Source organism: Chrysochloris asiatica, unplaced genomic scaffold (genome assembly GCF_000296735.1).
Source record: "Chrysochloris asiatica unplaced genomic scaffold, ChrAsi1.0 scaffold00114, whole genome shotgun sequence".
NCBI lineage: Eukaryota > Metazoa > Chordata > Mammalia > Afrosoricida > Chrysochloridae > Chrysochloris > Chrysochloris asiatica.
This window is the reverse complement of record NW_006408632.1, coordinates 10,456,029-10,470,193: the sequence shown is the minus strand read 5'-3', so window position 1 is coordinate 10,470,193 and position 14,165 is coordinate 10,456,029. Positions and strand designations below refer to the sequence as shown.

The 14,165-nt window shown below is 38.3% G+C and overlaps 1 protein-coding gene across 1 annotated transcript in view; it reads right to left on the bottom strand.

Moving 5' to 3' along the window:
• Positions 1-10,858: 10,858 nt before the first annotated feature.
• The window catches only part of PAPOLG (poly(A) polymerase gamma), a 47,777-nt gene continuing 44,470 nt past the window's right edge, over positions 10,859-14,165 (bottom strand). Inside the window, exons 20-22 of the mRNA XM_006868028.1 lie at positions 14,068-14,133; positions 13,811-13,867; positions 10,859-12,577 (exon numbers count right to left, since the gene is read on the bottom strand). Of these exons, the coding sequence (XP_006868090.1) occupies positions 12,479-12,577; positions 13,811-13,867; positions 14,068-14,133 (222 nt within the window). The 3' untranslated portion in view covers positions 10,859-12,478. The remainder of the gene's footprint in view (positions 12,578-13,810; positions 13,868-14,067; positions 14,134-14,165) is intronic.

The following is a 14,165-nucleotide window of genomic DNA, read 5'->3' as shown; positions in this document are numbered from 1 at the left end:
AAGTTTACAGGACACATCACCAGTTTCACATTCAACCATTCATATGACTTGTTTCATGACATTGATTATAATCCCCTCTATACATCATCAGTTAACAGTGTTTCTCTCTATCCTCTTTAAAAGGCTTATTTTTTAAAAGAGAGAAAATAAAATAAAAAGAAAATGACATCTCTCTACGGCATCTCCATTCCTGACTTGTAATCCCCAGAGGCAACCACCCACCACTTGTCTGTCAGTTTCCTGTACTGTGGGGTCTTCTGTGTTGCTGTGATATTGGAAACTTTTCTGCCAGCATTTAAAATACCAGCAGGGTCACTCAGAGCCTTCAGCAGAGCTTACAGACGAAGACAGACTGTGACGAGGGAGAAGCGGATCACTGCTAAATGGTTATCACAGTAAACCTTATGACGAGCAGCAGAACATTGCCAGAAAATTAATCCCCTCAGGTTGGAAGGCACTCAAAATATGACCGAGGAAGAGATGCCTCCTCAAATAATGCCTCATTCATAATGACATGAATGGAGCAAAACTTTCAGGACCTTCATTTGCTCATGGGCACAACTCAAAAGGGTAAGAAACAACTACAAACACCCATGAATAATCAGAACCTAGAATGTATGAAATATGAATCTAGGGGAGAACAAACAAGATGGCGTATCGAAGTGCACTGAGGAGTTCCATCAGCAACAATACAGAATACCGGACCAAGCAGGCTCAGGGGATGGTGCCAGAACTCTGAACTACATATAAAGGAATATTTAGAAGGTTGGAAGACTTACAGTTAGGGGAATTTGTAGCAGAAGCTTTCTAATTCAAGACGCTCAGCTGCTCCTGGAGCCACCATCTGGGCGAGGCCAAGCCGGGGAAGAATCAGAGCAGCCACGGATGCCTGACAGAACCGCAGAAATAAAGGTGTGGACATTTAAAAAAAAAAATCTATTCATTGGTCGCTTGCTGTCTGCGCACCTCCATTCTGGTGACTAGAGGGGGTGCCTAAGTGAGTGGACACCCCCCCACTCCCGGTGGGTTCTACTACGCATGTGCACAGATCTCTTCAAAATTTAAAGTGACAGTTTCCACTTAAAACCAAATGGCCACAGCCAGCTTTGAACTGTTTATAACTAAAAAAACGGCCTGAACAGGGATTGTGGAGTGAGACAGGCAGACTAACAAGGAAAGAGGCAGAAAATTAAATCCTGAGATATGTCCCAATGATCAACAGTGGCATCTTGAAATTTCTCAGGAAAAAGAGTGAAAAGGGAAGCCCATCTCCTGATCACACCTACCTGGAGGCAATCAGAAAGCATAAAAAATAGCAAAACACCCATCTAAGTATTAAGGCCACAGATAACTCCTGAATATGTCCAAAGAGCAGATGACCATATCAGCACATGTCCAGAAACAAGATAAAGTGACTGAGGCAAATGAGCTGGAAGTAGACCTACACTCCATACTGGAAGATGGGCAGGCTTTGGAAATGCCAGAGAAGGAATTCACGAAAATGATTATAAAATGTATCAAAACACTATACAGTGGAGTTGAGAAAAATAAGGAAGAAGTCAGGAAAGTGCTACAGGATACAACATTGGAAATAATTCAAAACCTACAGAAAGAGGTCCAAATGATCAATAATAGAATATCAGAAATGGACAATACACTGAAAGGGCAAAGGAGTAGCACTGAAGAGATAGAAGCTAGAACTAGTGAGCTAGAAGATAAATCTCTCAACAATACTAAGAAGAACAAGCACAAAAAAGGATAAAAAATTCTGAAGAAGGCCTAAGATTCATGTTGGACAACATGAAGAGGAATAATTAAACAATTACTGGCATTCCAGAATAGGCAGAATCACACAAATCTACAGAGAAGATAGTTGAAGAGCTTCTGGAAGAAAAATTTCTTAACATCCTGAAAAGTGAAAAGATGAGCATTCAAGAAGCACAATGAACCCCAGGAAGGATAGACTCTAAAAGACAATCATCAAGACATATTATAATGAAGCTTCCCAAAATCAAAGATAAGGACAGAATCCTGAAAGCAGCTAGGAAAAAGAGATATGTAAAATACAAAGGCAAGCAAATCAGATTAAGCACGAATTTTTCAACAGAAATCATGCAGGCAAGAAGGCAGTGGGGATACATATATAAAATCCTGAAAGGAAAAAAACTGCCACCCCAGAATCCTCTCCCCAGCAAAGCTGCCAATCAAATATGATGGTGTAATCAAAACATTCCAGGACAAACAGAAGCTAAGGGATTTTGCCAAAGCTAACCCTGCTTGAAAAAATCCTAAAGGAAGTTCTGTGGACTGAGAACCAACAAGAACAGACAACAACTAGAGAATGATGTACGTGGCAGCATCAACCTGAATTCAATTGACAAATGGAAGAGTCAAGAACAGAATAAAATGATAAGAACAGAGGATCTGGGAGGTCAGTCTATGATCAAAACAATTACAATGAAAGAAGATAAACGCAGGAACAGAGATCCAGGTGGTGGGACGGTCAGGTAGATTACAGGATAAAATAGACTGTCTTAAATGGAGGGAAGAGTTAACGGAATATAAGGTAGCCACAACAGTGGGGTTTTGGTGGGGGTTTAGTTTGGGTGTTGGGGAGGGCAATACAAGAGCAGAAAGTCTTATCTTTCTCCTGCGGAACAGCTGGTAGTTTCGAACTGTTGACCTTGCAGTTCGCAGCTCAATTCGTAACCACTATGCTACCAGAGCTCCTATGTAATCTTATATAAAACTAGTATGAAAGCTGTATAAGGGAGCTTGGCATCTGCGACTGACAATAAAGCGTCTTCCTCTAATGTCACTGGTGTTCAGGTGATTTCTTTCTCCAGTTTGGGCCTCGTCTTCCTGCAACACAATTTTTTCTCCATTGATAAGAATGCTGTTTATTGGTCTAGTGGTGGGGATTTTTGTTTTCTTTACATTGAAATGCGATCCATACTGAAGGCTATGGTCTTTGATCTTCATCCATAAGATCTACCTTTATAGCACCCTACTTTTTGATAGCCAATGACTAAATTGCACTTAACAACAACAAATCAACTCAGTACACTAAGGAGTCAAGTATGTACTTTGATCTGAAGAATGTTGAGCAACTGCATCCATAAGCATAACCTCAGTTAAACAAATTGTAGCAACTATACTTGCTCAGTGGAGTCCTGGTGTGGTGCTGTGGGTTAATGCGTCAGACTGCAAAGCCATTTGAACTGCAAGGTCAGTTCAAGTTCACCAGCTGCTCCTTGGAAACCCTATATGAGATCGCTATGGTCAGAACCGACTTGACTGCACTTAACAACAACAACATATGTGCTCACAGTTTCAAACATCTTTATTATCTTCATCTGCTCAGATTCTGATTAGCTCAACCCCAGAAATCCAACCTAGGTCAAATGGATATGAGTTGTAAGTTTGGAAGTTCACACACACCTCCCTGCACTTCAAATCAGACAGCTGCTTCACTCTCAGTCATACTCCCCATGGACCAGATCAGTTACCATGGGCTCAGAAGTTCACACAACTCCCAAACATCCAAGCAGCCAGCCTTCCTTCTTATCTCAAGATTAACAGGTGTCAATGGACATGTCCAAATTCAGCCCATCTTCATTGCTGCATTTCCCCGCAATTCCACTCACAAATAGATCCAGGAGGTCACCAGCAAGCACAAGGCTCACAGGTTCCCTTTAACTTTCAGTCAGCCCTAGAAGGGGATTTTCTCCCATGGGCTGACTTTACTTGCCTTGATGCCTTTGGGTGGGTCTGCATGTCTTTTCAAATTTGGAAGACTCTGGTTGTGGCTCAGGATTCTACCGAAAGCCTCACACTCCACAAAGGCTTAAACCAATAATCCCATTTTTTTCTGGGAAACTTCTAACTCCCTTTTAGCAAATCTGGTCCAGTATAGGCTGAAGATAGCCTTATAAACTTTCTGTAATCATCACATCCAATATTCATTTCTTCACAATTATAGGCCGGAGAAACCAATATCCATAAGGCAGTCAAACACATAAACCTTTAAAAACAATTCAAGTTCAATCTTTTCTTCTATCTTGTAGTAACCCCATTCATATGCATATGATCTAAAGTCACTGACAGGGTGGATCCTAGTAGGCTCTGGCAGAATAAGTTATCTTTTTAATCCAGTAAGAAGTGCACTTCAGGCAACTCCAGAAGCTGCTGCTCTCCCTGTTTTAAGTATTTTATGCCATGCCTCTTCATTCTTTCTCTTACAAAACATTATACTTTCATAGGTCTGGAATCATTGAAATGAATCCTCCTTACAGTGTTAACTGTTTAAACCAATTAGGCACCATGTCTGAATTCCTCTGACTCCACAAGAGGACAAAACTTAAAATCAGTCCAAGGACAACTCCTATGAAGTGGAGGTCAGACATGCCTCCACCCTATATCAATGCCTACCAATTTAGAAAGTTCATCCTTATGTTTTTTTTTTTCTCTAGAACTCCGCTCTCTTGGTACCATGTCTTAAATTGGGTTTTCTAGAGAGTGAAACATACCTATATAAAAATAAGTTTATTATCTTACAATTGTAGAATCCCAGGTCCTCAGATTCCCTCCCACATGTCCACTATATTGGGAGCAGGACAAATCCCTAAGGAAGCATCCCTTCAATTGATTGGCTACTCATAGCTGCTCATCATAGAGCTAACTATGCCTCTGTTAGGTTTCATCACAATGGGAAAAAGCACATTCCAACTGCCAAACCTCTGGAAACCCTGACCTAGTCAAGGTGACACAAAACCCTAACCCTTACAGTGGGTTAAGTGTTGAGCTGCTAACCACAAGGTTGGAGATTCAAACCCACAGCCTTTCTGCAGGAGGAAGATGAGGCTCTCTGCTCCTGTGAAGAGTCACTGCCTCAGAAACCCACTGTCCTGGTGGGGGGGAGGGGTCACTATGAGTCAGAAGTGGGTTGGGTTTTGGTTTTAGTTGAGATTTTGGACTACTGTGAGGTTTGGAAGGTAAGTGTTCCAGATGGGAGAAAACAAATAATAGATGTTACACTTAACATCTGCGTAATCTTAACTGACTCTTAACCTCCCTGTGCTACCTTACAGGTTCATTGTGAAGATGAAGTATCATAAAGTTCTCTGTGATCAGTGGATGGCTATAGACAAGGTCTCTCAGCAATACATTTGTCTTTGTCTCTTTAGAGTGGCTTTAAAAAACTCAAGAGAAAGAGAGATATTTTTTGTGCCATGGAGCAAAAACTATTTTGAGGTCAAGGCTAATATCAAATTTTTAGCAAAACTCAAGTGGATATCTTCCCAAATCACTGATGCTTTGCACCAAGTTTACGGGAATGCTGCTACACATAAAACATGTTTCTAGGTGGATCAAGTGATTTAAGGAAGGTCAAGAAGAGCTTAAAGATGAGCCAAGAGAGGGAAGACCATCAACCTCAATGAATGAGAAAACTGTAGCTGAAATCCATATAAACTGGTAGAAGACCACCTTAGAATTACCACGTGTAGCTGTTGAACCTGGGATCTCACATGATTCAAGACTTTCAATTTTAAGTGTACATCTTGGCTTCAGCAAGCTATTGATTGGATGGGTTCCAAAAGTGTTGTGCAAAGATCAGCTAGTTCAGTTAGCTGATCTTTCCATCTGTCTTTTAAGCAAATCGAAGATAATGAAGATGATTTTATGGAATGAATTGTAACTGGGGTTGAATCTCACATTTACCAAAATGATTCGGAGAGCAAGGTACAATCAAAACAGTGGCTTCCAAGGGGATCTGCTGGGCCAGTTAAATTCAAGGCAGAGAGATCTTTTGGTATCGTGGAAAATAACTATGGTAACTGTTTTTGAAACTCCAAAGGGGTAGTTGTGGTAGATTTTCTTGAAGGGCACAGAACAATCACGTGAGCTTATTAGGATAGTTTAAAGAAAATTGAAAACTTCACTGGTGAGAAAAAGGTAATGAAAGTTGCATCAAGGAATTTTTTGCATTCTGACAATGCATCTGTGCTCATTTTTCGAGGATAGCAAGGGCAGTCCTGTGAGAATTTTGTTGGGAAACCTTACCCCATGCACTTCACAATCCTGATTTTGTCCCTTCAGATTTCTTGTTCCCACAACTTAAAGAACATGATTTGAGTCTGAGGATGTGGTGTAAATTAAAGAGTACAGAATTCTGTGGGGGCAGGTTTAGAGATGGACACACCACTTTCAGAAAAGTACAGATCTAAAAATGGCATATGGAGTCTTGGTGTGATGCTGTAGGGTAAGCACTGGACTTCAAACCCATCAGTCACTCCTCAGAAGCTCTATACAGGGTCATTAAGAGTCAGAATCGACTCCAAGGCACTTAACAAACAACAGACGGAGGATACGCCTAGAAATAAAAGCTTCACATTTTTATAATTTTGATTAATAAATCTTGCATCAACACTTTGTCTTATTCTTATATAGCAGGGGTGGAGAACCTTTTTTTTTTTTTTTTTTTTCTGCCAAGGACCACACTACATCACTTACGAGCCATACTAAATTATCAACTTAAAAACTAGCCTGCTGTATTTGGTCAAATATTTAATTAACTCACCTCTAATGTGATGGCTGGAGTCCTGGTGTGGGGCTGTGGGTTATTGCACCAGATGGCAAAGGCTTTTGAACTGCAAGGTCGGCAGTTCAAGCTCACCAGCTGCTCCTCGGAAACCCTATACAGGGTCGCTCTGGGTCGGAACCAACTCGACGGCACTTCACAACAACTTGATGTCTGGAGCCCTGGTGTGGCGCTGTGGGCTAAAGCGCCAGATTGCAGTTATTTGAACTGCAAAGTTGGTGGTTTAAGCTCATCAGCTGCTCCTTGGAAACCCTATACAAGGTCACTAGGGGTCAGAATGGCAACAACTGTGAGGTTAGCCCAGGATCGGGCAGTATTTCGTTCTGGTGTACATAGGGTCGCTATGAATTGGTACCAACTCAATGGCACCTAACTACAAGTGGGTCGGAATCAACTCAACAGCACTTAACCACAATGTGATGGCTGGAAATGCGATCCCCTTGGCAAGGCCAGATCAAATGATGTTGTGGAATTGATAGGGGCCACAGGCCTGACATTCCCCACCCATGTTGTATAGTAACATGTTAGGGTCCACAAAGAATCATAATCATTTACTTTGAAACATTCAGCACAGTGTGATATTGTTAAAGTTATAGCAGTCAGGAGCCCTATCAGAAATTCACTACAGGAATGGACAGCATTCCAATTAGGAAACCAAACTTCAGAAGTGGCTGCTAAAAGCCCTGTGCCATCCACAACTCTATCTATACAGGAGACTTTCCTAATTGGCTTATTAAATGTCAGCTGTGTTGCCCATGGTGAAACAAGTGGCTTTTAATCTTCTGTGGTGCTGTGAGGTAATGTACTAAACCACAAGGTTGGTGGTTCAAACCCACCTTAGAAATTCTATACAGGGTTGCTGTGAGTTGGAACTGACTCAATGGCAATTAACAACAATGGACCAATGGATGTAGACAGGCTTTCATTTGTAGAGTCAGTACGGTATTTTGAATTGGCTAAAAATAAGTTACTGGTGTTCTTGTAAGACTTAGTGTAAGGATGCAACAAGTCCTACAGCCTGTATTTCTACGGGTAGTACCCAAGGCTTTAATTGCTAAAAAAAACCTGTGTGCAACCATTAGTAGAAAATTCTGGCCACTTGATACTGGTTATAAGCATGACAAAATTTTGCCCCCACAAGTCTGCCTCAAATGACTGTATTAGGAAAGTATGGTGAGATCACCTGATAGGACAGAAAGCTGGGGTTTCTTTAAGACTACTAACAGGTTGTATACACTACTGCTTACCAGTAATTGTTAAAGTGAGGCATGGATTACACCTTAAGTAAAAATCCTCACAACTGTAATAAGCAACATCATGATAAATGGAGACAAATATAAAATACCGGTATTTAAATTGTGGTGTTGGAGAAGAGTATTGAATATATCATGGATTGCCAAAAGAATGAATTAATTTGCTTTGGAATTACAGCCCAAATTCCCTTACATGCGAGGATGGCAAGACTTCATCTCTTATTTTGTACTTGTTCTCAGGAGCCAGTTCCTAGCAAAGGGCATCATGCTTGGTAAAGCGGAGGGTCAGCTAGGAAGATACTAAAGATGGACTGACCCAGTGGCTTCAAACATAAATCAAACTAAGAATCATGAAGATGGTACAGGACTAGACAGCGTTTCATTCTGTAACAGGGTCGATGAAGTCTCAATCAACAGAACCCAACAGTAAGGTAACAGTCTTGAGCTTTGTTTTCATATTACATGGATGGTTATGTTGTGGGGGCATAAGTAACCCTAGCTAACTTCTATTAGTGAATACCATCCATTATCCGACTGGTAAAAGAGTTGGAGTGGTAAATGCCTAAAATAACTGTCAGTTTGCAAGATAACTAAGATATTTGGTACTTTTGAAATATTCCCAAATAATATCACTCAATCATCAACACCTATTTATTAAAGCAAGTTTATTTATTTATTCCACACAAATAATGAGGCTCACGTGTACAACTTAAGAGGTAAGACAATCCAAATAAAAGGCAGGAAAAATATGAACTACATATACAACTATCTAGAATGGAACAGCAGCTGCGTTCATCTTACGTAATACTGTTAAGTGATGTAGCACCATTTAGTTCAAAATATCCTAAGTATTTGATAAGGTAATTATATGGATTTTTGCTAAAATGCAGCAATAGTTAAAACACTATAGCAAGCTTAATGGTAATCTTAGGGTTAATGTTTAAGTATAAAATTATGTCAGAAAAGCTATTTCAGAAAAAATAGGGAATTTGGGAAGGATCTATCTGACCTTGTATGATTTTTAAAAGCATCTTAGTTACCATTATTGAACTGCGCTGCCTTCCACCATCTGCGCTATTTTTTAATACTATCATCATGCCAGAACTTCTAAGTGTTGGAAGATTTAATAAGTAGTTCTTTAACACACACACACACACACCATTTTACTTAAAAAATTTATTTTTAAGTCAAAGCTCTTCAATTTCTTGGTCGGTTCAGGATGTTAAGGCCTGAACCATGGAGGAAGAAGTGAGAACTTGAATGCCGGAACTTGAACTCCAATGGTTAGGATCTTTTACGAGGAACTCTACTTTCTACCATTTCTTTTTTTTCCCCCTGTTATTTTTAGTCTTCATTCTATGTTATTCTACTCATTTTTATGTTGAAATTTGTTGTGGTTTGTGTTAAGGAATCTAGGTTAACATGACGATACCTTTTTGACAGGTATCTGATAGCAAGTTGTTTAATAACAGGGATGAGGTTTCACTTGTGAACCTTGGAGAGAAATTCAGTGTTTCAAAATTCAGCCCATTTTACTAGTTAAGAGCCATAGTACAGTTTTCAGAAATATCCTGCAGAACATCACACTGGAAGACATTCCAAATAGTTCATTACTATTTAATCTTGGAAAGCTGTAGTTTCTAACCTTTTTCAGGGTCATGAGCTGCTTTGACAAGTTAAAGCAAAATGCACTCAAGATGCATACACACAAAAACATGTCTATGTACAACTGCTAAGGACTCCCTAAGGGCCCATGATTCCCAAATTACGAATTTCTATTTCAAAACTAAAGGACACACCAGAAAATAAGTTTAGCCAATTTCCATACTGCCCATCTTCACTTAATTGTCCCTATAGTAAATTAAGCACTTTAATGTTACTGAATTGCTACCATAAAACAAAGTTACTCTTTAAGCACCAACATAGCCTTTAAAAGTTAGTTCTCTTGTCCCAGTTTCACAAGGCTTTACGACATGTACCCTGTACTTGAAACTGGAAGCCCAGATAAACCCAAACCTAGCAGATAACTCTTCTCCTTTAATAGATATTATTATTCAGGGCTAGTTACTGAAAAATGAACATATTAAAATTTAACACCCTTCTGAAAATGAACATGTATCTATCTACACTTTGAAGAATGAGTAATGGGACTTTATAAAACAGATTTCTAGGTACAGTTTCACACTTGAAAACACACATGTACTTACTAATATACAACCCCCCTTTTAATTCTTGAAACTAGTACAGTGGAAGACTACACACCATGGTAACGCAATATAATTAAAGTTCTCTACCTATTGTCCAGGATAGAAAACACTTCATTTTTGGCCAAACCCACCTTCTCTAAAGCATTGAATCAACTGCCAAATTACCAAACAAGGTGAAGAATAGTTTCTCTTGAGGATTTTAATGCCAAACCACTGATCATGTCTTAGTCCATGTTGAATGGACCCTTTAACTGAGAAATGACTCTCCTACAGGACAAAAGGCTCATTGTTTTCTTATTAAAACAAAACACCTTCATTAGTTACTCCAAAGAATCTGCTTATATATATGGTAAACCTGGATATATAGGAAATTCTTTACTGTGAAGACTTGGAAGACTGCTTTTAAAAGCTGGGGATAATAGTTAAGCTATTAAAAACAGAAATGCAAACACCAAATATATAAAATTGAATCAAATCCCCTACTATAAAATTTTTTTGGTTTGAAGTCAGGTGATATTTATTCAATCATTTCTTGCTAAAGTTAAGGATTTGGAGAAAACCCCCAAAGTATCTGAATACAGAAAAAGCCAAAGGGAGGAGCTACAACTTGGTTATAGGATTTTATTTTTGCCTTTTGTTATGTAAAAAACTAAATACTAGAATAACCGTGATTTTTCCTTGTTCTCTTTACTTCTATGCATTTTTTTCTGTTATCCCTCCATTTTACAAGTTAAACATTAAATTTTCCATTTAGAGATACAGGAGTCAGGGTACACAAAAAGGGATGGCAAGATTCTGCTTTTTGACAATCAGGGTTTAAGGATTCCAACTTAATGGCAAGGGGCTTGAAAGAGAAATGTACTACTACTATTCTACTGGCTAGATGGTGTCTGACGAGTCCTAAAACCTAGTATTTTCTTCCACTAAACAGTTAATGTATCATTTTGTGGTTTTCCTACCAGGCCTATAAAATGCTGAACGAGAGCTGAAGAAGGTAGTATCTATTGGCATTCTGGGCTGTGCAATCTGTACATTTCTATCTTAAGAATAATTCAAGCATAATCCATATTTTAAAAAATTAGACTAACGAGAGACAATAGAGGTTTTAAAGTTTTCTCTTTGAAAAGATGGTATCTTACAGTACATACAAAAATACTCTGAAAATACATACGACTTCATTTACAAAACACTGAATCAAACATTACAAGAATTACATGGTTATGGATTTTAATAAACTGAGCATGCGTTCATGAAACTTAAAAAATATTAAGAAATGCATTGAAAAAAGCAGTGTAAAAAAAGACAACTCAGATAGTTAAATAAAAACTACAAAGGTCCTGAGCCAATTAATGGTTGGTAACAATGTCATTCAAAAATGCCTCTAAGGTTTCAAGAAATCCACTGCTTATTTCTGCATGCCTCGTCTGTGAAGAAAGTGAAGTTGTGGGGTAAGTAATGGTCAGGTATTATCATGCCCGATTAATTTTACACCTCAAAAATACAAGTGTCTCATACTTAATGGTATTGTATTGTTGATGCTGAAATGAGTTGCTTCTCTGTAAAAAATACCAGTCCACTAACAAGAATGGCATGAGATAGGACATGTAACAATTTCACCATTCATATACTGACTTTCAGTATCCTGGTTGTGTTTTGATTTTAATAAAGATGCATTTCGAAGGCCTCCATGGGAGGCAAATTAAAGAATTCATGGTGCCCAACTCTTGTCTATAATCACTGGACTAATCTTCCCTGATAACTATGCAACATTTGGACAGAAAGGCACACACACAAAAAAGTTTAAATATTCCACGTGCCAATCTGGACAAAAAAAAAATAATTTAAATCAAGAGAACAGACAATAAGTACATCTACACAAATGAGGAAAGCAGAAAAGATACCTCACATTCATTTATCTCAGGTTTTACAAAGTGGCTTCAATGCTAAAGTAAATGTGTTAACATCTGGGAAATTATAAGACAATTTTTTTTGTTTTTGTTTTAAACTTTTTTAGTTCTATACAATGATTACAACATAAGACTGGAAAAAAAAAGAAAAAAGAAAAAAGGAGTTCAGGACTTCTTTTATCAGTGTCCAAGTGTCCAAGAACTGGTTCCCATAAGAGAAACAAGCACTGAAAGTTAAGGCAGTAAAACCTCCAAACTCAAAGCCATAATATTGTGGGTGACAATGTGACAGCAGGCGATCCTCAGAGAAGTATATGCAGCTATCAGTGAGAGACTGAGACAGCATCTGCAGGTCAGATGTTAAGAGTCTGAAACCACCTCAGGGTCACCAGGTCGACGACTGTTAACTTTCACCAAATTATGTATGACAGCCACTTCCCTTTTAAAAGACTGGCTGGTTCTACAACACTAAATGATTGCATATTCACTTAAGTGAGGGAGGCACTGCTTTTACCGATTCAGGGTCAGTCGAATAGAATTTTTGATGACACGGATATTATTTGCCGGAACTGGAGATGATGAATCTGGTAGTTCTTTACTGGGTAGTCTCTAATAAAAAACAAACAAACAGGACACATGTATGTATATATAAAGGTCCAACTACTACATCAGTCACAAAACTCTTGAGTTTTTCTCCAAATCCCTTATCCCCTAAATACTCAAGAGTGACCTGAATACCTCCCTGTGTGCACAGGTATCTCTTGCTTCAGGGATTTTTTATTTTTGAAAAGCCAGAGGTGAAAAACATCATGATGACAGAAAGGGTAGAGGATGAGTGTGTTTAGAAAAAGGCATTTATGTTAATTCAATTGCCACTTCTACACTGAGAAATTTATCAAGAACACAGTCCTCACTAAAGTCAGGCAACTGAATAAAAAGCAAAATTACTAACTGGGAACTCTTGTAAGGAGTAGGGGGTGGGATAAATGAAAGAGGCATGTGTTAAGAAGAAAACTTAATATCCAATAATCCATCCCTCAATTAGTAACTATAGTACATTAAAAAAGAACAGTGTAACCAAACATGTGAGATATTTAAGTTTTCAGGAAAACTGAGGCTTGTAAGTTAGGCTAGGTAATTTTGATGACAGGGAAATTCAGGGACATCTGTGTAAGGGGTTCTGTGGACAATAACAATTATAAGGAGGCAAAATCTAAGAAATTAAGAAATAAAGAAAACCGTAAAATACAGACAATTGTGTGACAGACACAGTATGTTAGGCTTTTTGCCCCCCAAGAGATGTCTGGGCACAATTCTTCTCTTGCATTACCTCTGCTACCCAAATACCTGTAACTACACCTACATCCATTCAAAAAAGTTGTACAAGTATCCAGACATTTGCAGAAGTAGAGAATAGGACAATGCAAACAGATGCTGTAACCAAGGCTCAGCCATTAAAATTTTTGCCATGTTTGGTTTACCCCTTTTAACTTTTATCTGGGAAATATTTTAAATTAAAAGCTGACATTATATCATTTTATTAAGTATCTCAACATTTTTCTTCAATTATCATATCCTTATTTTTTTGTGACTCATTGTTGTATTAGAAAATAAATTTTTTACATATCCTACAATAATAGTTCCCAGAACACTTTCCACTGTGCTTGTTTTAGGATGCTGAGTACACTCTGGGGAAGCTGGCTGGGTAACTGGTGGCTGTGAGGAGAAGCACTTCATGTTTTCATGAGTGAAAATAAACTAATGTTCAACTCTTAAAAAGTGTTTTGCACATATAGGCTATAAACACACAGTATTTTACTTATAAATAAAACAACTTATTACCTTTTTGCGTGAAGTGTCAATAGTTGGAATAGGCATAGATTCTCCTCCAATGGTGTCCTAAGAATATAAAAATTATGCGCAAGTGAAACCTTTCTTTCCTTTATGCAAATGCTATAGTTATTTTTTACATAAACTCAACTTCTACATGAGATAAAACATAACCAAAACTTGACAGTAGATCTAATTTGACCCACTTTCTAAGAGTTGTTTCCAACATGGCTCTCAATATTTTGGAGGACACTACTAAATATATTTACCACTGATTTTCTCTTTCTGTCTTGAGTAGCACGAGAGTCCTTAAATGTTGATTCAAGTCGAATAAACTAAAATATAAACATTAAAATAAGTTGCTTAC